The following is a 27,322-nucleotide window of genomic DNA, read 5'->3' on the forward strand; positions in this document are numbered from 1 at the left end:
ATTAAACATAAGAACATATAATAAGTATTAGACAATCTGGATTTCAGTTTCAGATATTAGGTAAACTATATTCCAAAGGAAACCCAATGTTATGTCACAACAACATAACAGCATACTGTAACAACACCAACAGAAGTACAAAAAGAGAAACAAAATTCTCAAGTTTCTTCTTGTTCAGGCAAAAGTTTTAATTTCCCTTTTTTAGTGAGTTCAAAATGGATGTTAGTTCAGTTATTCTAAACTAGCTTTTACTTTTCTGTTACTTTACCACCATGCACAACCAAAAGTTTTGATATGGTAAAAGTACCACATCATTTCTTCAGTGGGCTTCTGGAGAAAATCTTCTTGCAGAATGGTCTGGTTTGTAGCAACACGTAAGGCTGAACTGCACTGAGGATGGACTCATGAAGAGCGCCCATGTCCTGTCACAAAGAATAAAGTTAAACCTTTGAACACAAGTGAAATTGATAAGGAGAAAGAGAAAGTGTTTGTGGGGTTTGATAGTCATGAATTCAACTCCTTGCCTTCGTAATTTCGAGAGCATATCGAATGACATAGTTAGCGAAAGGATGTTCCAACAACTGATCAAATTGAGAAACTGAGAGCAATTCATAGATGATGCTTGGACGAATCTCATCGAAATGCTTTAGACATTTTTCAACCACATGACTGCTAAATTTATGCATTGAGAGGTACTCATAGTTCCCTCTAAACTGAGAAGCCAATTTGGCATTGGCAGATGGAAGCCTTAGCCCTATGATAAACTGAATAACATAATTCCTGCCATTGAAAAGTAAAGAGTGATGGGCAATGCAAAAGTGTCATGAAATACATAACTGAACTAATAGAAGATTTCTTTCATATTCAAAACTTCTATTTTACCATATAACCATTCAGACTAATCATCTTAAGCAACTAGCAACATCTCTCACTAAATATGTACTATATAAGTTTGTATTTTACATATAGAAGGAAACCTAAGGTAGCAGAACAAATAGACAGTAGTGCAAATTAGAGTGAAGTTATAAGATTGTTTACCCATAAGGATCTTGAGCAAGGAAAAGTGCATTGTTAGTAATTTCCGTCACTAACTTATCTAGATGCTTTTCCGGGGCACGTGAAAGGCACCGCTGCAGTACACAACATCCTTGCCGATGAGTTGCAATATCTATACAATACTTCACAGCATCGTGAAATATATGCTGTCAAACACAATCAATTAATTATAGAATCACTTAAGAATTTTTTTTCAACAGAGCTGCAAGAATTCTAATAAAATAGTGGATTTCATTCTATAGACAGGACTTCTAGGTGCATAGGTATGAACTGTGCAAATGTGAAATCAGGAACTTTGGGATAGTGTTATTACACACCAAGCAAAGCTATCATTACTCAGCTTGTTAAATTAACAAGTCCATTTCAATCCAAGAGTCTACACATATCTCTATAATACTCCAATCAAGGTGACTAACAATTGCCTAAATCAGGGAGTCCATGAATTCTTAGTAGCATTGTCTATCAAGAAGCACACAGTGTTTAAGATTCTAGAGTTGTAAACTAGAAAATAAGCATATTGCTATTTTTTTTTAAAAAAAAAAGGAAAAAAGAGAAAGGCTTTGAGATGAAGATCCCAAGAACAAGGTACTTTCAGAAGTCAGGTGATGGCATAGAAACCTTAGCATCCAAAGGAAATCGAATCTCGGAGTCACAAATCAGCATTAGTCCACGCATGACAGTACTCTCTACAGGACCCCTAGTGACATACTATCGAGAAAAACAGAAACACTGGACAAAAGTGCACCAATATGTTTTGCTATTAGAGATATCAGGCTAACAAAACTCAAATAGTAGGATACGAGACTGAAAGGTCTTGCAGCAATTATTTCTCTCTTTAAAAATCAACTAACATGACAATAGTGAAAACATTTAAGTTGATTTTGTGACAAGAAATGCAAGCACCAATTAGTAATAAAGTTTGTAAGCTCATCAGGAGATTGATTTTCAATGCATGGCAACATATTTTTCCTATTAATTGAAGATATGACTTTGGTATTGCTTGACTTGAGTTATTGGTGTTCAATGAGTCATTGCTGACTCCAAAAAAGATGGGGCATGAGGTTCACATGGTTCATAACCTTTTTGTGATTGGTCTCATAAGAATTCAGCACACAATAAGCTTTGTTTCAGCAACTTGAATATGATCTTAAAGAAAAGGCATGAAAAAGCTCATTCAGCTTTGCCCATTTGCTAAGTTAAACTCAGTTCATAACAATATTTAATCTACAAAAATGTTAACATCTTAAAACAAAACGTGTTGCCTTTCGACAAAAAAATGACTCAAGAATAATTTTGCACGAGTGGTATTCTACTTGTTATGATCTACACTACCAACATGTAAAGAAACTCAAAAAGAACAGAAGAACATCAAGAAATACAGAACCTTAATATGCAATACCAAAAAGCATGTCCATAAATCAAGCTATAACCAATAGAAAGAAAACCAAATACCTCATTGTGTTCACTACTAAAGCATTGCAAACAACGCTGCACAACATGATTTCCATTTAAATCTTTAGCAAGAAGAAGGAAACCAGGTTCGATGGCTGACATAATCAACTCTATAAGATCTCTATCTTCAGCATTCTCAATCAACTTCTGTACCACACGCGAGCTAATAGAAAACATTACCAATTAGTTGAGAGAGAGTGGAAACAAAAAAAATTACAAAGGTACTACTGCAGGAGCCATAAATACTTAGAGAAATGAATGAACCATTGAGGATTACCCATGTGCATCTAGAGAAATGTCAACAAGCTGTCCTGGTTTTTGGGTTAACACAACCGCAATCTGTAGTTTTTGTTGTTTACAACAAACATCCAAAAGCTTCTGTATAAGGTAATTTCCAAAAGGGTTGATGGAGAGCTCCACAACATGATCAATTACTCCATCAAATATTATTTGCACATCTCGACTTGTTCCCTGTTCAAACAACGTTTGCAAGGTCCGGCAACCATATTGATCCTTAGCTATGCAGTATATGTAATCCTTCAGCTTATCTAATGAAGATAATACTGCCGGAAAGTGCAGCTGTGAATCTTTACTCGAACTCACTTTATTTCCACTCAAACACTTTCCTTCTATGATGAAACTGTCTTCAAAAATAAAACCCTTAAACTCCCCTGCACATTGTTCACGCCTGAAAACTTGTGGAATCTCACCTCTTGGTTTTGCTTTCGTCCATTCTTCCATCATTAAAGTATTATACAATGAATTTCTCATATTCTCTTTTAGTTTGGGTTCCAGGAAACGAGAGGTGGAGCTAAATGAGTCTGTGAGATTCTTACCTCTATTAGAGTCATTTCCATGTGGTTGTAGCAGAGCATCAACATTTTGTTCCTGTGTTTGGCCCATCATATGAATCATTGGATTGCCATTGAAACTGGGAGTGGGACCAAAGCTCCTTGAAGTAGAATGGATATGAGTGAGAGGAGACCCTGGTTTAAACCTTTTATCACCGTCAGAACTGATCGGAACAGCACTCTTAGATGATCGGAAAGCTTCAAAGCCAAAAGGGTCATTACAAGGGATGGCTGCTCCCCCAAAAGAAGCATTACCAAGAACAATTCCATCTGGGTCTCTATCAAATCCCCTGTTTCTGATTCCTTCCTCACTGCTAATATGCATTCTACAGAAACTTTCAGATAATCCCAGATCATTAAGCAGCTTCTCTTTGGTTTGAGAATAAGAAGCGTCGGGGTTGGACAACAATTCCCTCGAGTAACCAGTAGTAGTACTCCGTCTGGGATACTTAGACTCCTCAAATGGGGTTGAATATGAACCAGCGTCGTCAGAGAAATCAAACCCATGGCCATTTGAGAAGGGGTTTGAAGGAGAGTACTGGGTTTGCTTAGAAGCTCTACTCATTGATGAGCTTCTGACCAAACGGTTATGGTGTTGTTGATGATTCAAATATGATGATGGTGGTGGATTGAAGATTCCACGCATTGAGTTTTCAGACTCTCTTTCACTATTCATCTTCTCTATTACTTGTAAATTTTTCTTTCTTGAAATTTTTTTCAAACAACACAAACACAGTACATATGTATATACTAATATTTTCTTGAATTCTTTCTACATTAACGTTCAATCATTATAGTCAGAAGAAAGAACATGATGAGGAAAAAAAACCCACAATCAAAATCGTGAAACTCACACAAGAAATGGATTTAAAGAAACCCAAGAAGCAGAGAACGAAATTGTTTTATTCATTTCCTTTGGTATGTTGTGGCATTCGCATTTGAATCTTAATATTTTGTTGGAATGGATTTGGTGGGGATGGAGAGAGGAAACGGAATTTGATTGATTCTCTTGGAAAATAGCACGTTATGGTTACTCTCTATGAAAACCAAGGAGGGAGTCAGTCGCCACTCGCACACCCCATATAGTACGCATTTAAAGTGCAGAGGAGAGAGAAAAAAAAAAAAGAGCTCTGCTCTCATCTAATTCAATCTAATTAATAATTAAATTTTAAAATTTAAATCTAATTAAACCTCAAAATTTAATCCAATCCAAGTCTAATTACAAGTCTAATAATGTTAATATTAACTTAAATATATATATATATATACTAGCAAAAAACTACGTGCAAGGCACGTATACTAAATTTTATGCTAGTTTTTTTCTATGTTATTTGAAAGTTATATAATTAAAAATTAAAGAAAAAACTATTATTAGTTATTAGGTGAGATTATTATTATGTGTATAGGAAGAAATCACAAATTAATTAATCTTATAATCTTAACTTTAATCAAATAAGGTTCTAGATATATGAACAATAAATAATCACGTAAAAATCAAAAATAATTATTTGAATAAAGAATTCAATATACACAGTTATATATATGAATCCCATTATTCAAAAATAATTATTCAATATATGAACAATAATTTGTCACGCTATATGTTTCCCAATAAAAAAATCTGCCTCCTCATAGTCAAAAATAAATAATACATGTAATACAGATCTTTGTAATGGAGTACTTAAAAGAAACAAAACTTCAGTTACCATAATCGGAAAAGGTTTAAGTGAACTAAATAATGACTAAAAAGATCTAAATTACAAAATGAAAATAACATGTCTATATGAGTATGATTTTTTTGCTATATGAGCATGATTGATCTAAGAGAAAATAGATAAACCTATAAACATATAAATATACTTAATATTAATTTTGACAAAGAAACAATTTAATTATAAACAATTCTAAATATCAGCTTGACAATTTTAACACACTAATGTATACATCATGATAATTTTATTTTATTTGATATCAAATGATAGAGATTATTGAGGTTTTCAGCCATGGAAAACACACTATGATCAAAAAGTAATGCTCATTAATTGTATATTTCAAAGAAACTCCAATTTCCATGAATGTCCCTAATAAGATATAAACAATAAAGTTGTAAATTAAAAAAAAAGTAGCAAAATTTCAGTTAATATAAGAAATAGAACAAATTGAAGATTTATACAATACTGGAATTTGAACTCTTAGATGCCATTAGCGAAGAGGGAAAACTCGTTAGGTCCCCTAGTAGAACACTACCTTAATGGTCTGAACACAAAAATTGTAGAAATCAAAATATGAATAAATTAGCATCATCAACAAAAGGAAAATTAAAGGGAAAAGACTTAATAATTACGTGACAAATAATTATTAATTGAATTAAAAAATTAAGATTATAAGATTAATTTAAATTATTGTTCATATATTGATTCTAGAAAGAGTAAAATTAAGATTATAAGATTAATTGAATTAAAGTTTTTGATATTAACAAAATTGTTGCTTTAATTTTTCATCACACTGAAAACATATTGTTTTAGCTCTATTAGACAATCATATTTTCCCTCGTAAAAAGTCATTTTTTTTATAATTGAAAGATGTGATGTTTGAGTAATTACATGTATCGTGTAATTGAAGATTTGATGTTGAGTCATTTTTTTTATTTTTATCAATGATGTTTATTTATTTTTATTTTTTTTTTTGATTTAATGAGATTTATTTTATTATATATAAATAAAAAGTGATACATGAATTTTTCATAAACCATTTTATTTTTAATAATAAAACATTTTATTTTTAATATAAATAAGAAGTCACCCATGAATTTCTCATAAACCAAGAATTCGGTTATATAGGCACACTTTATATAGAATAGATATAAAATACACTAGTGAATGTACGTGCCGAGCCACATATTGCTAATTTCATTTAAGATTTTAGTCTTTTTAAGATTTTAAATATATTTTATTTTTAAAGATTATAAATTTTTTTCTTGAAAAAATTAAATATTTATATTTGAAATATCTTTATATATTTGAAATATCTTTATATTTGAAAAAATTAAATATAGAAATGGTATTTCTGTTAAACCATGACACTTGAATCATCGGGACGAATTAACACCAACCAATAAGAAAGAAAAAAAACAGAGAACGGTTTCAAGGTGGAGTATTGTGTTTAATATATGAGTTTGTACGATCAGATTTAGAACAATTACAAATAATGAGAAAGTAGATACAAAATTAAATCTAATCAAATTTAAATTTAAATGGTATATGATTTAGATATTTTTAATTAATCTATTTAATATTTAATAATTATTTTAGTAAAAAAAAAAATATCTACAAACATTATAGTGAAAAAAATAATAACAATAAAAAAATAATTATCCTTATATGATAGAAAAATAGAAAAATTAAATTTTATGATCAATTAAAATTAATATTATACCTGTATAATTAATAGGTTAAAAAAAAGAGTAATGACCTATATTATAGATAGATATATAGATTATGGAGTGCAAACACTTGGACTAATTTGATGACTTTCTATTGCCAAAAATTTATTCAAATAGAAAAGAAATTAATAAAGCAATTAATATTCTCCCTATATAGGTTTGTTAGAGAGATATGTGGCTAAGATCATTTTTTTAATTTAAAAATAGATTATTAATATTTAAAAGATTGTTTAATTTTTTGGGTTTAATTATTGGGTTTATTTGTTAATAGGAGATCAAACCTAATCGTTACATTTAACAGAATATTCTTTTATTTTTAAGTATATTCTTTTAAACCAAGAAATGCCGTTAGATAGACACTTTTAATATATAAAGATATAAACTAAAAAAATTTATATAATAGACCAAAATTCTAAAAAATTTTACAAAAATACATCAACACAAACAAAATTTCATTTTTACATTTTGAACTTTTTTATTTATAAAAATACATTTTCAAGTTTAGTTGTTTTATAATTTATTTATAGTTGTATTATAATTATTTATTTTTTATTATTTTATAGTTTTCTTTTTTTGAATGATATTATTTTATAGTTTATTTATAATTAATTTGTAATTGTGTGTGAGATTAATTTCTTGTTGTTTTTTTAGTTATTTTCTTACTTTTTTTTAACAATGCATATTTTTGTAATTTTAAAACTTTATAAACGTATTTTTATAAATAAAAACTTTAAACCATAAAATTTTAAATAAAACATAAATAAATAATACTTTAGAAATTTTTCCGATATCACTATTCATTTTATAACTTAATATTCTATATAAAGATATAATTCTTACAAGTTTAATACAATTAAAAGTTTGAAATAAGTAAAACAACACTACCAAGTAATAAAATAAAACAAAACATCATTAAAACAAATACACGAAACAATCAAGTATTACAAATTTAATAAAAGAAAATAAATAGCTAATATAAGTATAACTAAAATATATTTTTTTATCTTTTAAATATTTTTTATTATATATAGATAAATAAAAAAAATTAGGGATTTTTTCAATAATATACTTAAAATACAAATTAATTTCAAAAATACCTTAACAAATCTCATTTACAATAATACCTTGCTACGTCTTCAAAAAATACCTTAATTTGAAATTAATATACCTGAAACGAAATTAATCTCAAATTCTACTTTTTATTTTTAATTTACCTCCGTTTTCAAAAGTAACTATTTGGTTACTTAGTTATAATGTTGATAAGAAACTAATTAGTTAATTTTACATAAAAAAAAAAACCTTCATTTTTATATCATATAATTTGAGATACAATTTGGTTACCTCCAAACTTTATTTGTAAACATCTTAATAATCAATTAATTATTTTTAAGTTATATTATTGTATCTTATTATTTAAAATATATTTTGGTAATCTTAAAATTTATTGAAACTAATGAGTTGTTATGTAATATAATAATCTACCACTTTTATATACCAATTATTTTGTATACCTTTTTGATACTTTAAAATTTATGTGTTTATTTTTAAATCATATTAAATTATTCAATTATTTTAAACTTTTACGTTACTTTTTATTTTTCTTTTGTAACAACAAGTTTATTTAATAAACTAATAAATTATAATAATAATAAAAAAGCTCACATAATTTATTAGTAAAATTAGTAAACATTTAAATTATTAATTGCTTATTTTAAAATTACATTTTTAGTTACCTTTTAAGTTTATTGTAGAAACTAGTTAGTTTTCATATATATAATATAAGAAGTAATAAGCACAAATATGAAATAGTTTTATTTAGTATACTTCATAGTTTGAATATTATTGGTAAACTAAATATAAAAAAAAAATTGAAAAAAAAAAAAATAAAGAAACTTAAATGTTACCTTTGATTTCGGCTAGCAAAAAAATATTTGTGTCTCACATATCAAAATGATTATCTTAAAGTGTAGATCATAATATGTAATTTTTGAGATCAAATAATTATTAGTGTAGCCAAAAAAAATAAATAAATTAAATATAAAAAAAAAAAGAAGAAAGAGAAAATATTTTAAATCTAAATATTTATTAAATATATGTACAGTAAAAAAAATATTAGATGTAGAAGACATGATAATTGATACAAACATTGAGATATATTGTAAAAAAAAATGAAGAATGTACATCACAAGGATAACTAAGAAAAGAATTTATGAACTAAAAACAAAACCAATATTAATGAAAACGTTACAAATATAATAGTAACTTTGATTATTTTAAAAGTCACGTTATTTATGTAATTGAGATGTATTTTAAGGCTCTAGATGTAAATTTTCCAAAAAATTAATATATATTAAAAGTAATTGGATTGGATCAATTTCTAATTGAATTTTAAGATTGACATTCAATAACCAATCCAATTATAATCTAACTTTTAATATCTAATCCAATTATAATTAGATGTCTAATTTTTATAATTGGCTTAGATTGGATTTGTTTAGCTCAATTAGATTAGCTTAGATCCTGTCCACCCCTACCTCTAATGATGTGAAAGTTGTGTGCTGAAAAAAAAAATAAATAAATAAAAATGAGTGCTAAGAAAACTCTATTTAAAGTGTAACTTTCTAAATTATATTTCAATTTTTACTAATGATAATTAAAATTTTATTAATATTTCTGTTAGTTTTATATTTGGTATCTTTAAATTGATAAAAATATTTTATAAATGTATTATTATTTTCGGCTAAGTTTTTTATTTTGTTTTCTTTGTATTTATATTGATTGAATTATATAAGGTAAGAAATATGACTAATTTTTTTATATATGGAAAGTTAGTCAAAAATGGTAAGTTTAATAATTCAATCAATATCTATCTATCCATGTATATCTAATTCTTTGTAAGTTTCCTAAAATATTTAATTAGAAGAAAAAATTTATGGGCTGATTTAATATCTATTTTAGGGAAGTATCTAGTGAGTTTGTAGTCTAGTTTAGAGTGTGTATGAGTTGTTAATAAGGTGTATATTGATTATAAATATGCATTATAGTAGTTAGGTCTTGTATCTCTTTTACATCTCTGTATTTCATTCATATCTTGTAAGAAAGAGTGTCTTTCTTGTGTAGAGGAGAGGGTGTTCATCTCTTCCACTGTATTTATGTATTTTGTATTATCTTGAGTCTGTAATCAAGTTTACAAAAGAAGAGCAACAATAGTGCTACCTTCAGGAGAAAGTTCTACAAGCTTTCAGGAGATAGTTTTTTAAGTCTTTTCTCGGGAGGAAGCAAGCACTCTTAAAGGAGATCGAAAGAGTTCGAGCACTTGGAGTTTTAGCAAGATTCAGCTAGAAAGTGGAATACAACAAGCTTTCAGCATACAATAAGAGGGAGTCTATTTATACATAAGTCAATTACTTTATATGTTTGAGATCTATGTAACGAATCTTATCCCTGAGCGTGGCCCCGTGCACTAGTAAAAATCTGTAAAGATTATTGATAACACGTACAAAAACCTTATGTATTTTTATTTTTTTACACTGTTTGTTTTCTAAATTTATTCTACAATTACAGAGTTGTGTTTTGTATCTATAGAATAACTATTTCAGTACCATATTTATTATTCTGCATTTAATTATTTATTAATTAATTAATAAATTAGTAATACTAAAATACAAAATTTTAGTTTTGTATTTTTTTTCTCTAATAGATAATATGTGTTATCTCAAATTTTTGGTTGGGTGACACCTATCCTTACCTCGAGGCCTGAGCGGATAAAAGAGTCTCATGGATTGGCTGCCCAAGATGTATTCAAGGTCGATAGAAGTAATAGACGGATTAAGTGTAACTAGCCGCACATCATTAGCACAAAAACACCTAATCAGAGAGAAGTGGACCGACCCGCGTATGATCTGACCAAGGGGAAAACACATGACATAATTATTTTTAATGAAGTTTCCTATTTTATGTGTAATCAAGACCCAATTAAAGGGGAATCCCATTTATACTTCTAGTATTTTAAGAAGATCAGTTTATTCCCTGAATTGGTGGATTGACAGCTTGAGAAAACTAAATTTTATTTTGAATATTCCCTATAAATAGTGGATCAATTCTACTGTAAAGGGATCCCAAAATCATTTGTTTGAGAGAGGCCATACTGCTCATTTTAACTGTAAAGCTTTGTAAAGCTTTCGAGAGAGATCAATCTATTTTTGCTTCTCTACTCCTAAGTTTATATGTTTTGCAAAGATTACATGCTTTGCACACACCGTAGAATTTCTTATTTGAAACAGGTATACTACATTTGGATAGAGCCATTGTGACAATTCTAGCAGCAGGGTGGCCAAGCCTGCTATGCCACAAAGAAAACAAAGAGTTATTTACATTTGTTTCATGAGTATTACATTGAGAAATGAGGGATGGAGAAGACACAGATGAGATAGAATTTGGCTAAGACTTGGGTACAGAATTGAGTTGAGTGCCTTGTTCAAGGTTCCCAGCCAACAAGATCTTCTAGGTTGCAATGTCTTTAACACAACAAGAAAATGGGTAAAACTTAAAGAAAACTACATTATCTTGAGTAAACTGAGAAACATTAAGTAAATTCTTGGTGATAGAAGGAACATGCAACATATTATGAATGCTCAATTGTTTAGATGTAAAGGGAGATAGGATGGAGGAATTACCAATGTTTTTGATGCTCAAGCCAGTGCCATTACCAACATAGACTTGTTCATTACCTGAGTACAGGTTGCTGGTGTTCAAATTTGCAGGATCTGGTGTGAGATGGTATGTTGCTCCAGTATCTGGGTACTAGCTTTCATCATTGACAAATTTTGGAGTGGAATACAATTCTTGCTTGTCAGCTAAATTGGCCATGGGAGAGAAGTTTATGAAAGACTCAGGTCCTGTAAATGATTTGTCAAAGCGGTAAAAACACTGCTTGATAGTGTGACCTATTTTATGGAAAATCTAGCATTGTATCTCTTGTCCCCAATTGTTGGTCTGACCACGACCATACGAAGCAGGACCACCTCAAGTTGGTGTGTTGTGTGTGGGACCACTGCTATTGGATGGACCACCTCGTGCCACTGAGGTATAGTATGAACCACTATTGTTGTTGAAGGAGGGACCACTAGAGCCACGTCCTGGCCCAGAAGTAAAGCCTGGTGGTACAGCGGGAGCAGAATAAAGAGTATGACTTTAGGTGTTAGGGCTAGGGGTTCTGGTTTGAGACAAGTTAACCTCAGCTTTGGAGATATCAAGATTTTTGGCATTTTTCTTTATTCAAACTGACTGAGCCATTAACCAGGATTCCAGTTTTGCAACAGTATAGGCCTCTTTTCTTGTGGTGATCAAGGTGACAAATACATCATATTCAGATGTTAATCCATTGATTATAGCCTCTATATGATCTTGAGGAGTTTGAGGAGGTCCAATAGTAGCTAGCAGATCCACAATGCCTTTGATCTTGAGAAGGCAATCATTAAGAGACCCTGTTAGCTTTGTGTTTCGAAGATAAGTTTTGTAGAGACCTATGTTAGCTGCATTTTTAGTGTTGTGTAATACTCAGTGAGATTCTCCAAGATTTGTGAAGTAGGATCACATCCAATCGTTCGATTGGTAGTCTTTTTGGACATGGAGGAGAGAAATCAGGAAATAAGAAGATTGTCTTGTTGTTCCCAGTCTTCAAACTCTGGATTGACAGTGTTTAATCTTTCATCAGCTATTGTCAAGAACTTTGCTCTAGCACGAGTAGATTAAAGAAATTTTTGAAGTCGGCTACCTTTGATTGAGGCTAGAACTTGGTGTTTCCAGGGAATAAAATTGTGCTCATTGAGTTTTATCGACAGAGAATGGTTGAAGGAGATAGGGTATGATCTAGGTAGAGTAACTTGTTGATTAATAAGTGGTGAGCATTGTTCAATTTTGATGCTCTCCACCAGTCGCGGAACTAGGAATCTTCATTGATGAACGATTGGAGCTCTAATACCATGTGAGTGTTTAATCTTTGAGAGAGAAAAAAGGAAGAAAATAGAGTTGTTCATTATTGATCAAGAAATAGTGTACATAGGATTATATACAAGAGCTACAACAACTACTCTAACCAATACACTGCATAACTAACTAATAACAGAATTAGTTAAAACAATTAACTAACAACTAGCTAGGTGACATCATCCTTGACAATGTTTAATCTATATATTGGGAACAAAACTATTATAATTGGATCCAGAATAAAACAAAACCAATACGTGCATATATTTGAAGTGAATATACCAATTGCAAGAAAATAGTCTCATGAAAGATGAATACTACCATAGATTCTTAAAAATTAATTTAGAGATATTCTTGATACTACATGTTAGAACACTGTAAATTTAAATTTAGCCCTAATTAATTCTTGAGAAATTTAACAATAGATTTAAAGATTAGCGGAAGCATACCGGAGTTTATAGAATCAACTTTAGAATAGTATGATCTTTTAATTTTGCACCAAAACTTTCTCTAGAACCTTAATCTCTTGATAATGGAGATTCAAGAGTGAAAATATACGATGCAAATTGGGGATCATTACCTGTTATTAACAATTGACAAAACAGTAACTAATCTTTATTTACTATTTCTAGTTTAGCCTTTCATCAAATTAGAAATTATCTTTATGGTATTTACATGTTAAAATCATGACAATGATGCCCATAAGTCGTAAACTTTATTTTAAAATAGACCACATAAATTTAACTCATTTATATGAAAACTCAACACATATTTTATATATACAATTGTAACTCTAATTAAATAAATTTCTAAGGTTTTGATCGCTACAAGAAGGCTAATAATAAAAGTCACAGTTTATCTAAGGTGGGTAATGGTTGTACTGATGTGGTTAAATAAAGAAAGCCTCGCCTCGTGGTAATTTGGTAAAAGTCAATTGTGATGTTGCTCTTAATTAATATTGATAAGCAAAGATATGGGATTGGTGTTGTAGTGAGAAATAGCCTTGGTGAGGTTCATGCTTCTGCTACCTTAGGTGTTGGTGTTTCGGTCCAGCCAGTTATTGCTGAAGCTTTAGCTATTACTCTAGTCTGACAATGTGTTCTCAACTGGGATATACTTGTGTTCTTCTTGAGTCTGACTGCTTTAATGTTATCAATGCTATCAATAATCGCTCGATTGGTCATTCTTACCTTGGGTGTGTATTATTATTATGCAACTAGTTTGTTGATCTCTCTTTTGTCTATTGTCCTAGGATTGTCAATAGTATTGCTCAGGCTTTAGAAAAACTTTTCTCAACTGATTCCACAATAATAGCCTCTTAATATCTCTATTTTCATTGGATTTGATTTAATGTAACAGAATTGTTTCAAAAAAAAATGTAACAGAATGAGAAAATTATGGGATTCACATTTAAACCTTTCCCAATTTATCTCTTATTTTTTGGGTAACTAATGTATTCTATCTTGATGCCAATTCACTGTTTAGGGACCTTTTTACACACTAAAGAACATAAAGAACGCGAAAAATATTTGTAATTTTTTTGAGAGATATTGAAAAACTCACATGATCGGACCTTGTAATCTTAATATTCTTTATGAAGCAAGGCCAACCCTCAATGCAGACATAATGTCAACGTTGAAATAAAAAAAAAAAAGAGTAAATTTTAACACCAAATATGGTATTCGTTGGAGATTACCTTTAACTAACAAGTAACAACTAAGAGAAAACAAAAATATGCTATTTCGTAAAAGAAAAAAGTGCATGCTTCAAGTTACACTTAAATATCTAAATTTTTATTTTTTCTATAATAAAAAGATCTTCAGTTACACTTTTGAAATTTCCGTACTTATTATTAAGTGTTAAGTTACTCTCTTTCTCTACTCTATCGATGGTATTCAACCTATCAGTCTTAAAATGAATGGAAATTGTTGAGTGGGGCTTGGCAATGTTATTCCCTCCAAAATGAGAAGAAAAGAGAAGGAAAAAAGTTTCATAATTATATAGGAATATCAAACTCCCAGATTACCTTTTCCTCTAAATTTTGTATTATTAACATAACGTTTAGTAATTTTATAATAATTTCTTTCCTTCTTACATATCAAACAACTATGAATAAAATAGTAATACTTCCATTCCATAGGTGAAATGTGTTGTTTGAATTATGATTTCAAAAACCTAAATAATGCTAAATTTTCATGTGTTATCTCCTATATTTATATTATACGTTGTCATATAAAAAAAAATAGATGATCTATAAATTCTCTAAAGCAGAACCATTTTAATATAATTTATTTTTATTTTCAAAATTTTAATTTTAAAAAATAAAAATAAAAATAATTTTACTGAATATATATCTTAAAAATATTTTCACTTTTCTAATTTTTTTTTTAAAAAATATATATTTAAAAAATTATTACCAAACCATCATTATTTCTTTAATATTTAATAAATAGATTTATGTAATTTTAATAAAACAATGTATATAGTAATAATAATTAAATAGAACCGGATGAGAAAGAAAGAAAAATATGAACGCCACCCATAATTTTATATATTGAGAAATATTAAGCATCAAGCACCATAAGATCTTATTGTTGGTGTATTTTAATATCGAGTCCTACACATTTTAATTAAATAAATGATACAATTACAGAGTGTTACATCGGTATAGTGTTGGGCACCTTAAAATACCAAATATCAATACTCTAATTTATTTGACGCAAGAGAAACGTCAAAGAGGGAGTCACTAGCAATAGTTGACGATGGGAATCAATAATTTAGATGCATTGTTTTATTAAACGTGTTGACCTTGACCTCCTTATTCTGTCACCCGAGATCAAAGTCAACACCGACAAACATCTCTTGATTCCTCGCGATTGAGTCGACATGGAATCAAACTACCGTACCGAAAGCTTACCATAAAGCCACTCCAAACCCTTTCTATTCTCTATATGAATGATCAATTGAACAAGGAACCCTAATAATAGGAAGGATGCCAACTTAGAGCAAGTAGGGTAAGAAAATTTCATGCATTAGGAATCTAAGGTTTGGTACGTCGTATTATATCGTATTATACTCTATTGTATTGCATTGTATTATATTGGATTATATATCATATTTTTATATAATATTATGTTAAATTTTAATTTATACTAAAATATTATATTTATATGCCCATAAAAATTAATAGTACGTATAATTTTACATAAAAGTATTATATAAAATACAAGTCAATCTAATATTATACAATATAAATTTTTTTCTTCTTTTTCTCTAGTAGATCTTTTATCAATTGTAGTGGTTAAAGCTTTTTAATCCATCATAAATATGATGACAAATATGGAAATTATAAATTTTATAACTTTTAATGAGATTATGTATATAAGATTTTGTATGGTTTTTTTTATATAAGATAAATATATTATAACTTTTTTTTCTAAGTTATGGATCTAATTTCCTATGTTTATATACAAAATTTAATTTAAGCCATAGTCTTAACATTAATTATATTTTGGTAGGTACTTATCTGAATTAATCTTTATTTTTCATTTTTTTGGAAATTTTCCCCTAAAATTTAGAAATGACTAGGGATGTGAAAATATTAAAGTAAATAGAAATACATTAGAAAAATAAAAGTCAAAACGCCAAAAAGTATTAAATATAATATCAATAACAATAATAAATCTTTAATACTACATGATAATAAAATTATTTTTAGTAAATATAATATTTTTTTTTTATGTATTACAATTTAGAATAAAATTATTAACTCCACTTAAATAAATTTTCAAAATATATATTTTTCATTATGATATAATTATATTCTTATATAGAGGTGTAAGTTCTTAATATTGAGACTTAAAAAATGTATGGATAACTATAATTTAGAAATTATTCTTATTTACAATTAATCAATCAAAATTATAACTTAATTACTATATGGATCTACTGTATATAAAAAATTAAATAATAAAAAATTTATCTGTTATACCTTCTTTATAAGAATATATCATAATAAAATGTAGCCATAGGTAAAGTCTTTTCCGCATGAAATTAACAATACTTATATATTTACTAGTATCAACGTTCATGAACGTTGTAAGGTAAAATAGAAAAGAACATCACAGAAACACGTCCTAAGACTCACATAAGAGTTTTAAACAAAATCACCAAGCCCACTTGCGTAAAAAGCCCCAATATATTTTAGCCGTTTTACTTCAAATAATAATAAAGGCCAAGAAAATAATAAACCTCGTAAATAGACAGCCCAAGCATTCGATTAAGACACGCAGAGAAAAAGAAAAAAAAAACAATTATGGACATACAACCCAATTAGCAGATGTAATAGTCCATACTCCATATAGCTCCGGCCGACGACACGTTAAAACCTAAAACAATAAATTCCTCCCAAAACCCAAAATACAAAGGTCAAATAATAATTGTAATAATAACAATAATTATATAATAACACATCCCCACTATGCGAAGAAAACAAACCAAAGGATTGAAAAATACAACCCCAGTTGTTAGACCACCACCTAAAACAAAGTTAAACCAAGGCGATGCTACTCTCACCACCCGGGGGTTTGCGTACGCCACCAAGGTAGTCTCGAGACTCTACCTTCCCATCAGCAAAGATATCATTTCCACTAATTTCCCGCAGTTTTGCCACGCTTAGTGATTTTTCAGCAGACGATGGGGCAGCATCCCCCTTGAATATGTCATTCCCTGAGAGCTCATTAAATTTCTTGTCGTATATCTTCTTCGCCGTTTTCAGTGGTTCATCAGCAGAAACTACAGTGCTCTGACCTCCAGCGGGCTACAGTAAGAATTGAAGTGTTTCGACCCAGTTAGAGGTTTAAAGGATGGTATAAAAGCACTCCCACATGTAAGTCAAAATTGGAGAGAGCCCAAGTGAAAAAAAATCTCAAATTAAGATGATTATAATGTCATGTGTAAGAAGTGAATCTGTACGTGAATCAGCAATTGATCTATGGTGATGATTACTAATATAATATGCATGCATTCACACAAATTCAGTAGAACTAGAAATTTTGACTGAAGTACTTACATCAGGTGAAGCAGATTCTCCAATATCTATGTGTCCTCTCAAATCCAGGGTGCGCGCAGTAGTAGGCCTCGGCAAAATTTCAGGAGGGGGTGCAAAGATGTCGTGTCCACTAAGCTCCTTGCATTTAGCATCTGAAAGCTGCTTCTTCAAATTTGCATCCTCACTTTCCAAGGTTCCACTCAGCTCGCGCTGCTTGGCCACCTCAGGAAGTGATACAGGCTTTTTGGGAGAAACATTATCATCTTCAGCGAATGAAATGTGACTAATTCCAGCCATCGCTTGCTGGAATTTTAAACCATTAAAATACAAAATTACCTCATAGGTTTCGCCAAAATGATATTACCATAGAAATAGGCAATGCTATTAAAATGCAACAATTGTTCGTACCTGGTACATACGTATTCCAGTTTTGTTATTTGGGGTAGCACTGGCATTACCAGCTTCTGCTTCCTCATCTTCTCCATCGCCTACAAATATTCCACTACCAGTCATCTCTTTCATTTTATACCCTGAACAAGGTTTCCTGAATAATGCAAAAGTTCACTGTCAGAGCCACGGACATGGGATATTTGGTGTGAAGTGAATCAAAGAAATTTACAGAAATATTCTATTTGAAAAGCCTATCATAGATTCAAATGCATTTACATTTGTGATAAAGCAAAAGACAACGGATGAAAATGCACCAAGGAACATTATGCCTCTTTGGGATCATTTCTGCTTAAAATTCTTCATATCTTACACCTCGCTCTTAGGTAATAACATGCATTAAGGAGAAACAATGGCTAGTGAAGATGGAAAATGATCACTCCATTTGATGAAAAATGTCCAAGCATGCTTTTAGATGGAACAAAATATATATATACATATATAATATATGATTGACACAGAAGCCTACAACAACATTTTCTGAAAGAAAATCAGCTCACTCCAAGTCTCCAACTACATGTTTAAGGTGAAACTTTAAAGCATCAACGAGTTGCAGCTACATAGGAATTGGTGTAGATATGTCCAAACTAGGCTCCTGCCTAACTATGGGGAGCAGAAAATAAAAACAATTGCTATTTAAGTGCCTAAGGGAGACTGGAAACTCAAACTTTGTGGAGCTAATTGTATGCCTAACCATCGAGCAGTGTGAACATGTAGTTCAATAGTCACAATATTTAGTTGTTCCGCCATCTTTATAATCTTAGCTGTAAACGTAAATACGTGTCTTCAGAACCAAACACAAAAGAACAGGTTCTAGCCCTAGAAATCCAATTTAGGATAATGGGTTACAGACGCCTTATGGCACGTTCTACAACTACATTTCGTATAAGTTAAATTAACTCTTTAAAAACGTTCAATTAGAGCTAAATTAGGTAAAATTAAATATTAATGCACGAAAAACCAATAGACGCTTGCTTATATTTCTAAATCTGGGTCAAACCACCCCAGCCCCAAGAGACAATTTTAGATTGTTACTTGACACGTTTCGAAAACTTTGGATTTTTGATTTCTGTACAAATAAGATGAAGAGACTGGGATTCATAGGCCGGAAATACAGATCGATGACAGATCAAAAACTTTTAACTAAGATATTTTAATCCGTAAATGCCTCAAAACGTTACGCATTCATTTAGGTCAACCTAGTGAAGAATTTTTAAAAAGACGAGAGAAAGACAAAAAAGAACACGCAGAAAACGGAAACCGAGAACTTAGCATAACAACGAAAAAGAGTAGAAAAATTTAAAACAAAACTAAAATCTTCAAGAGAAAAACGATGAGAACCAAATTCAAATAACAGAAATATTTTTTTTTTTTTTTAAAGAAAAAAAGAAAGAAAAAACAATAGATCTCACCGTTTGTTTAAACTTTGAAACTCCTCCTCCGTCACTTGACCTCCAAAAACCACCTTGCTGATCCCATCCGAAGGCTAACATTATCCCCAAATCAAATGAATTAATCTCTAAAATCAAACATTGAAATAGAAAGATTAAAATAACAAACATATCTATTTTTTTTTCAACCTGGTGAGAACGAGCGCCGGAACGAGATGCAGCGGAGGCGACGGCGGGAGATTCAGCCGGTGGAGTTTCAGACCAAGTAAGCAGATCTGCGGTGGATGTGTGGGGCTTCCTAACCGGAGTGCTCCTCTCCATCTCTTTCCTTTTTGGCTTAAGTTTGTTGCTACTTCCCTTCTTTATTCTTCTTCTACTTCGCAAGTATGGAGTCTTAGAGTGAGCTTAGGATTTGGACAAAAATGGCGGAGAAACGCACAGCCGTTGTATCTACTAATATAAGTAGTATAGATTTAAGAGATTAAAGAAAGATTTGCAGAAGGAGAAAAAAAAAAGGGGAAAGAGGAGGGAGGCTTTGGGGAGAGATGTTAGTTGGAAAATGACGAAAATAACCTCGGTGGCCTTCAACTTTATTGGCTTTTTTCCTTTTTTTAATTAATCTGAATTCTGGGTTTGTTGGTGTTTTCGTATTTTAAATATATATTTCTATTTATATATTGGGAGTGGATTTGAAGGGAGAGCAAGAGACCATATTGAGTGTAGTAGTAGCTACTTCTCTTCTGTTTCAAAACAAAGAAATCATTTTCCTTTTTTTTTTTTTAATTATTAATATTTTTGTTAAAGGCTAAATTTGAATTTTGTACCGCCCCGAACCATGTGCTTATACCGCCACGTGTCGGTTGTTTTAAGTGGAACAACCCGAATATTCTTTGCTGAATTACTAAATTGCCCTGTATCGTATATGTAGATGTAGTATTGTATTTGTATGTTACCCTTTTTATGTTTTATTGATTATTATTTTAGTAAACAAACATACAAATCTTGATTGAGGAATTATCGGGGTTCACATGGATTTGTTTGAGTATTTTAATCAAAACTTTTGATTTTAATTCGATGTATATAAACATATTCTTCCTAATTATTGCAAAACATCTCACAAGAAAGAGACAAACAAAAAAGAAGTTTACCTACTCTGCAAATATTGAGTAAACATATTAAGTGTTTTTATAATGTACTCTAAAAATAAATGCATCTAATTTTTTATATTTAAAATAATTATTATTTTGTAATTACAGTTTAGTCATAATGAAGAGATGTACTAAATTTGAATATTATGTATTTTATACTTTAAATAAAACTCAATTTAATTTATTTTTTTTCATTATCAATAAAAGATTATTTGGTTCACATATTTATTTTATTATTATATGTATGATATAAAAATTCTATTAAATCCTTATCATTATTGATAATTATAGTATTTTCTGCACAGTAGAAATTAAGTATAACTTTATGATATAAATTATTTTAGTCTCGTAATTTATCTGTACACTGAATTTATATTGACATGATAATTAGCGATGTAATTTACTTACACTTATATAAGTAAAATATTTTTCCAGTCATTAGCAAAGTAAGCCTGTATCGGATATATTAGTTATACATCAGACTGGATCGATATTAACAATGAAAAAGATATCATAAACTTATCGTAATATCTTTTCTAACTCAATGTCACTTAGTTGATCTTAGATCAATGATCTCAATCTGGAAATAGTTAGGTTCTTGCCTAATTGTACTATTCGGGTTCTTTGATGTGTTCGTTACCCGCTTACCTGTAGGACTAGCTCATACTTACATCTTAGAAATACCATACTGCAATTGAGTGGGAGCGCTAATCATAGATATGGAATCTATAACTTCTATAAACTCTTAGGAGTAAAACGATAGTTTCATTAGAGCTTGACTAAACGAGTTTAAATAGTGAAATGGTGGAGTACCCATTTCAGTAATTATATTAGTTTATTGAAATATCATTTACAAGTGGCTAAGTATTTTAAGGATAAAATACATTGAAGGGTAAAATAATAAATTTCTCCCTACTCGATGTAAACTAGGGGTGGGCATCCGATCCAATCCAACCTTTTTTTCCTCATCCGATCCAATCCAATTAGTAATTGGATTTGGAAAATCATCATCCGATCCAATCCAATTAGATCTCAAAATCCAATCCAATCAAATCCAATTACTAATTGGATTGGATCGGTTTTTTAATTGGATATCCAATTACACACCTAAATTTCAATATCAGCTTAAAAATATAAAGAAAAATACGTAAAAAACTAAGAATCACTTTTTATTTAAGTTTAATACTTCATAAATATACTATTCTTACAAGTGTATTGTAGCTTAAAGTTTTAAATAATTAAAACAATAACATTTCTAAGTAATAAAATAGAACAAAACATCATGAAAATAAATACACTAAACAATCAAGTGTTACAAATTCAACATACAAAAAAAATCTAATAAAAATATAATAAATATTTATTATATTTTTCAATATTTTTTATTATATAAATAATTTTTTAATATATATAAATGTAATTGGATTGGATCGGTTTTTAATTAGATTTTGAGATTGACATCCAATAACCGATCCAATCCAATTAGAATCCAACTTTTAGCATCCAATCCAATACAATTGTAATTGGATTAGATTAGATCGGTTCGTTTCAATTGGATTGGATTGGATGATGCCCACCCCTAATGTAAACCATTCATAGAGAATCATTGATTGTTTAGATTGATACAATGGTGTTAATGCAGATTTTAATTAACTAAATAATTAGCCTTTACTGTAATAAATAAACTGCAGAATTAATTATATAGGCAATAAATAATAAGAATGTTTTTTATGTGGTTTTGAAGTTAAATCTCCATAGTCCACGTGTCCATCTTATTCAGATTCGAGAGATTGTATATGGAATACAATAATACTATTTTTCAGGAATTAATGATAAATAATCACAATATAATCTATTTTTTCAAAGAATGGTTGTCCTCTATTTCTTAGATTCTGTCCCTATCTATAGAAGTCTAGGGTGACAGTTATTCCCTTAGGATATGATCATATGAGATAATTATAAATAATTGTCTAACTGATCTTTGTCTTTATCTATAGACGATTATGCTGATTGTGCTCAATTATTCTCGTCATTCAAATAATATCTTTCTTAAACATCTTTGTGAAAAAATGTTTAAGTGTTGTGTCATGGTGTGTATCTCGTAGCCTTCCTTAACTGTTGAGTAAGGTATAAGCAAGATGGTTACTTCAACGTGTTAAGAGTGAGGTGAGTGAATGTTGAAGTTGTTGTCTTTATTCTTTGAACATACTCACAAGTATGTGGGTCAATGAGCTGCAAACTTCATTATCTACCCGTTCCAAACAGTTCTATTATGTATTCTATTTATCCCGAGATGGACTTGTTTACCTTGCTGATCTCATCAGTCAATAGTTATTGCTCATGTCTTGCTATTGTCTATATGGCAGCGAGTTCGAGTATTTCTATTAATTGTATTTCCCAAGGTGAGTCATTTAAGTACATTTAATAATGCGTAATTTGAGCAGGTTTATATTCTAGCTTTGATACATGTGTCAGCTTTTTATTGATGCTCAAAATATAGGTATTAATTGTCCCCTAAAAATACTTTTTAAATGCCTCAAGGGTACGATCGTATTTTTCCCGTTTAAAATTTGTATGCTTTTATTTTGGCAGTTTAAAACTTCAAGGCAAATCATTTCACCGTTTAATGCTCTGATCGTTTCTTTTCCCATTAGTTCCCATCTGTTCGATCTACTCTTTTCATGATTGAACGATTATCTTCTTTTGGGTATATATTATGAGAATCCTTTCTCTTTCGCCTGCCCACCAAACCTTTGCACTTGAACACTTGTTAACCACCTTCTTCTCTAAAAGTGCATGCCCTCACTGTCTCTCACCTTCTTTCTTCAAATTTCATCAAATAACACCCTTCGACTTCAAGACCTAGTCTCTCTGAACTCAGAGTTTCCATCACGAAGTCCTTTGCAACCCAAAGTTTTTCAAACAACCAGTAAGTGATGTTTCCTTCTTCTGACTTTTTTAAGTTTTAAATCTTGATTTCCTTATGTGTATGTTATTTTTCATTCGCAATTTGTTTGAGTAAGCTCTATATGGATGTTTGAGTAATTTAAGGCTTAAAAAAATTTAAGGTTACCTAATTTGCAAGTTCTGGGTTTTATTTGTGCTCTATTTTCCTACGAATTGGGGAATTTTTCTCTGTAACCACGTCCTAATTTAACCCAAAATTCATGCTCCCAAAATCCTCAGAATCAGAATGTCCTCAATTCAGGCCTTAGTTTATAAACCTTAAACCCAAAAGCCTCAAACCTTACTTCAAATAAACGATATAAAAATTAAGGACCACCTCGTTAGGTTTTACTAAGAAGAAACTTCTAACCACTATAGGCAATTATTACAAGAAGTTATTGAGGGTAAACAAAGCTTCTTGCGAGAAGCAGCTTAGCTTGAATCGTCTTGCTTAGTTAATATTCCCTTAGCGAAGCCAATATTTTTACCACCAGTCACTGTTGTTTTTTCACCAGGTGACTTAGAATTTAAACATATGGCTCATAAAGTTCGTTAATCCAAGACTCCATAGAACTCTTCTGTCACTTTCAAGGCAGAATTGATTGAATTCAAGGTCAGGTCCATTGGCCCTTACGTTGGGGATGTCTTAAGGTCATGTGGTATAAGGAATGAGAAAGGTGTTGGGATTATTTTACCATGATCTAGATTTACTAACAAGTATGTTGAATTAACATTCTAAATATGAATATCTCTAATCGATGAAATTAAAGACACAAGAGTTTAGAAAACCTTACATTGATTGCAGCGGAATAATATGACTCCTTTCGCTCAGATCTCTAACCATTGTTCCATTCTACTGCAGAGTATTATCAAGATCTGAGCCTGGATCTCTTTCTCTCCTTCAGGTTGGTTACCACCGTCTTCCGCACTATGATTGAGTACTTGACTTGCTATGTGTGGGCATGACACTATATCACTATGGGCGAATTGATGAAGAACAATGAAGGAGGTTCAAAATTCTATAGAAGGTGTCTCTCATCTACTAGTTGTTTGACAGTGTTAGAAACTATATTTGGCAGGTTGAAAGTGTTGGATGAGATGAGAGCATCATGTTTCTTTTATAGTATTTCAACTAGGGCTTACGTTTAAATTAGATGGATTAAAAAAATAAAATAATGGACAAAAATGACACATAGTGGCCGACCACTAAAAGGCCTCTTACTAGTTATAATTTTGAGACTTATTCTTCTTTCAGTAATACCATATTTTTCAATTTTAATCCTATAAATGCCAAAACTATTTATTTAATAATTATAATTAATTATCAAATAAAATTGTCATTTATACTATTTATTAATTAGACCATACAAAGTCTCTTAATTAATAAATAGACCCCAAAATCTCTTTTCTTCACAATTAAGCCCTTGCTTAGTGAAAATTTATAAATAAGATATAGTCTAATTTTAGAATTATAATTAATTAATCAAAACCAATTAACTGAGTCTGCAAGAAGTATTATCTCAAGTAGCGAGGGGACCATGGACCTATATAATCGAGCTTCCAATTAGTAGATCTAGAATGTACCAAGTAAATTCCCTAACTTATTAATTCCTCCTTGTGCAACTATAGATTAGGAATTGCATTCTCAATTATATAGAACACTCTATATGTACCAAGATATAGATACATTATGACTTTCCATTGTTACAATTCTAATAGTCAAAGATCCTCTATAGATAATCTACATTGAATAGGGACAAATTTACCGTTCTACCTTTCAATGTATTTTATCCTTAAAACACTTAGCTACCTATAAATGATATTTTAGTAAACTAATATAATTACTGAAATGAGACCTCAATCATTTATCTCTATTAAGCCAAGCTCAAAGGAAATCATCGTATCACTTCTACATACTTATAGAAGCTATAGATTCAATATCTATGATTAGCGCTCCACTCAATTGAACTACCATGTCCTTAATCTGTGTGTCACGAGAAGATCCAATTGGTCGACTTTATTGAACAAATTGAAGAACATAAATACTACAACTAAGATTAAACCTAACCATATCAAGATTAAGATCTATAGACCTTAGATCAACCAGTGATATTGACTTAGAAAGATATAACAGTAAGTTTATGATATCTTATCCAAGTTTAATATCGGTCCAATCTAATGTATACTCCATACCTTCGATACTGGTATACTTTGCCAATGTCCTAGAAAGGACATAACACTTATCCAAGGTGTAAGTATACCTTTTCGCCGATTATCATGTCAGTCTAAATTCAGTAAAATAACCAATCATGGCACTTAAACTTATGAACATATAATCATGATTATATTCCACTGTGTTGACAACACTATAATCATGAAAAAATATATATGTTCTGGACTTAATAGAATTTATACATTAAACATATAATCATGAAATAAATCATGTGAACCATGCAACATAAAAAATGATTTTTGATCTTTTATTAATTAGAAATCTGATTATATTAAAATGGGTTTTATTTAGGGCACAAAATCCAACAAACTCTCACTTGCACTATATAAAACTAAAAGTGTATTTCAATTAATCTCAACACCTTGATATCCAGATCAAGTGTAGTATGTAGTATTCTCTTTGTAATAGGATCTGACAAAATATATTTAATACAAACTTTTCTCCACCATTACATATCCTTAATCACAAAATCTTTGATATTGTGAAATTCTTCTCTATATGTCTACTCCTCTAGGGATACTGGATTCTTTATTTTTTGGCAACTACATCTGTGTTAGTTAGAAAGTAACACTAGTAGTCAATTCATTATTGGTACAATGCCAAAAACTGTATAGAATTTTCCATATTTTAAAGTATCTTTCATGTAACTTTAACATTTAGTCTCACTGGTAGAATTAGAGATTTCAGATAAGTTTTTACACCTCTCTAAAATCATTGCTCCACCCTTAGAGTAATCACCATCTCATCAGTAGACTTTCTAGCAATAACGCAACTTTAGAAACTTGGTTTGGTATAGTCTAAGAGTATAAAAGTACCACCTTTATCGACTAACATATAGTTCCTCTTTTTGATCTTAAGATTTGTCTGATTATATTCTAATGTTCCTTTCCTAGATTAATCTGATACCTACTCATTACTCCCACTCAACAATAAGTGTCTGGTCTAATGCATTGCAAAATATACATGAGACCTCTCACTGTCGATCCTATGGAATTCTTTCCTTGGCCTTTATCTTTTCTGGAATAGTTGAAACTGTTCTGTAGATAAATAAAATCCATATATAGGAGTCAAAAGACTTCCTTTAACTTAGCCATTAGAAAGATACTCTAACATCTTACTAAAGTATGTTGCTTGCACTAGAGTAAGTAAATTACCAGGTATACCATAAGCCATAGGTTTAGATAATCTCAAACCTATAATACTAGGATCGAGAAGTTTTGTTAAGTCCATTGAATAGATTTATAATTAAAATTTCCCTTCTTGTCCTTGTAATAAAAAACTTTTTGGTAATTCCATATGAATAGTTTTTACCATAGTT

General features: G+C 30.1%; 2 protein-coding genes across 3 annotated transcripts; both read right to left on the minus strand.

Annotated features, from left to right (window-relative positions):
- Window positions 1-41: 41 nt before the first annotated feature.
- Window positions 42-4,445, minus strand: LOC133031760 (putative pumilio homolog 7, chloroplastic). Of its 2 annotated transcripts, none has more exons than XM_061105404.1 (5): window positions 2,786-4,445; window positions 2,509-2,671; window positions 1,039-1,130; window positions 525-780; window positions 42-422 (listed from the first exon to the last, which is right to left on the minus strand). In XM_061105404.1, the coding sequence occupies exons 1-5, from the start codon at window positions 4,033-4,035 to the stop codon at window positions 312-314; spliced, it is 1,872 nt and encodes a 623-aa protein (XP_060961387.1). In that variant the 5' UTR covers window positions 4,036-4,445; the 3' UTR covers window positions 42-311. The 2 variants fall into 2 exon arrangements, with proteins under 2 accessions (XP_060961387.1, XP_060961386.1); XM_061105403.1 differs by having other exon boundaries at window positions 1,039-1,202; window positions 2,786-4,444.
- Window positions 4,446-16,968: 12,523 nt separating this feature from the next.
- Window positions 16,969-20,460, minus strand: LOC133032682 (uncharacterized). Its single transcript, XM_061106817.1, has 5 exons — window positions 19,867-20,460; window positions 19,699-19,772; window positions 18,248-18,383; window positions 17,861-18,142; window positions 16,969-17,608 (listed from the first exon to the last, which is right to left on the minus strand). The coding sequence occupies exons 1-5, from the start codon at window positions 19,996-19,998 to the stop codon at window positions 17,339-17,341; spliced, it is 894 nt and encodes a 297-aa protein (XP_060962800.1). The 5' UTR covers window positions 19,999-20,460; the 3' UTR covers window positions 16,969-17,338.
- Between the last annotated feature and the right edge of the window lie 6,862 nt (window positions 20,461-27,322).

The sequence above is a fragment of the Cannabis sativa genome, chromosome X (genome assembly GCF_029168945.1).
Source record: "Cannabis sativa cultivar Pink pepper isolate KNU-18-1 chromosome X, ASM2916894v1, whole genome shotgun sequence".
Taxonomy (NCBI): domain Eukaryota; kingdom Viridiplantae; phylum Streptophyta; class Magnoliopsida; order Rosales; family Cannabaceae; genus Cannabis; species Cannabis sativa.

Coding starts and splice junctions, on each gene's coding strand:
- LOC133032682 (XM_061106817.1), bottom strand. CDS start 19,998: ATGGAGAGGAGCACTCCGGTTAGGAAGCCCCACACATCCACCGCAGAT. Junction 19,773..19,866: donor CCGGCGCTCGTTCTCACCAG/GTTGAAAAAAAA, acceptor GGATAATGTTAG/CCTTCGGATGGGATCAGCAA. Junction 18,384..19,698: donor TTTCAAAGTTTAAACAAACG/GTGAGATCTATT, acceptor TGCATTATTCAG/GAAACCTTGTTCAGGGTATA.
- LOC133031760 (XM_061105403.1), bottom strand. CDS start 4,035: ATGAATAGTGAAAGAGAGTCTGAAAACTCAATGCGTGGAATCTTCAAT. Junction 2,672..2,785: donor ATTTCTCTAGATGCACATGG/GTAATCCTCAAT, acceptor GTTTTCTATTAG/CTCGCGTGTGGTACAGAAGT. Junction 423..524: donor ATGCTCTCGAAATTACGAAG/GCAAGGAGTTGA, acceptor TCTTTGTGACAG/GACATGGGCGCTCTTCATGA.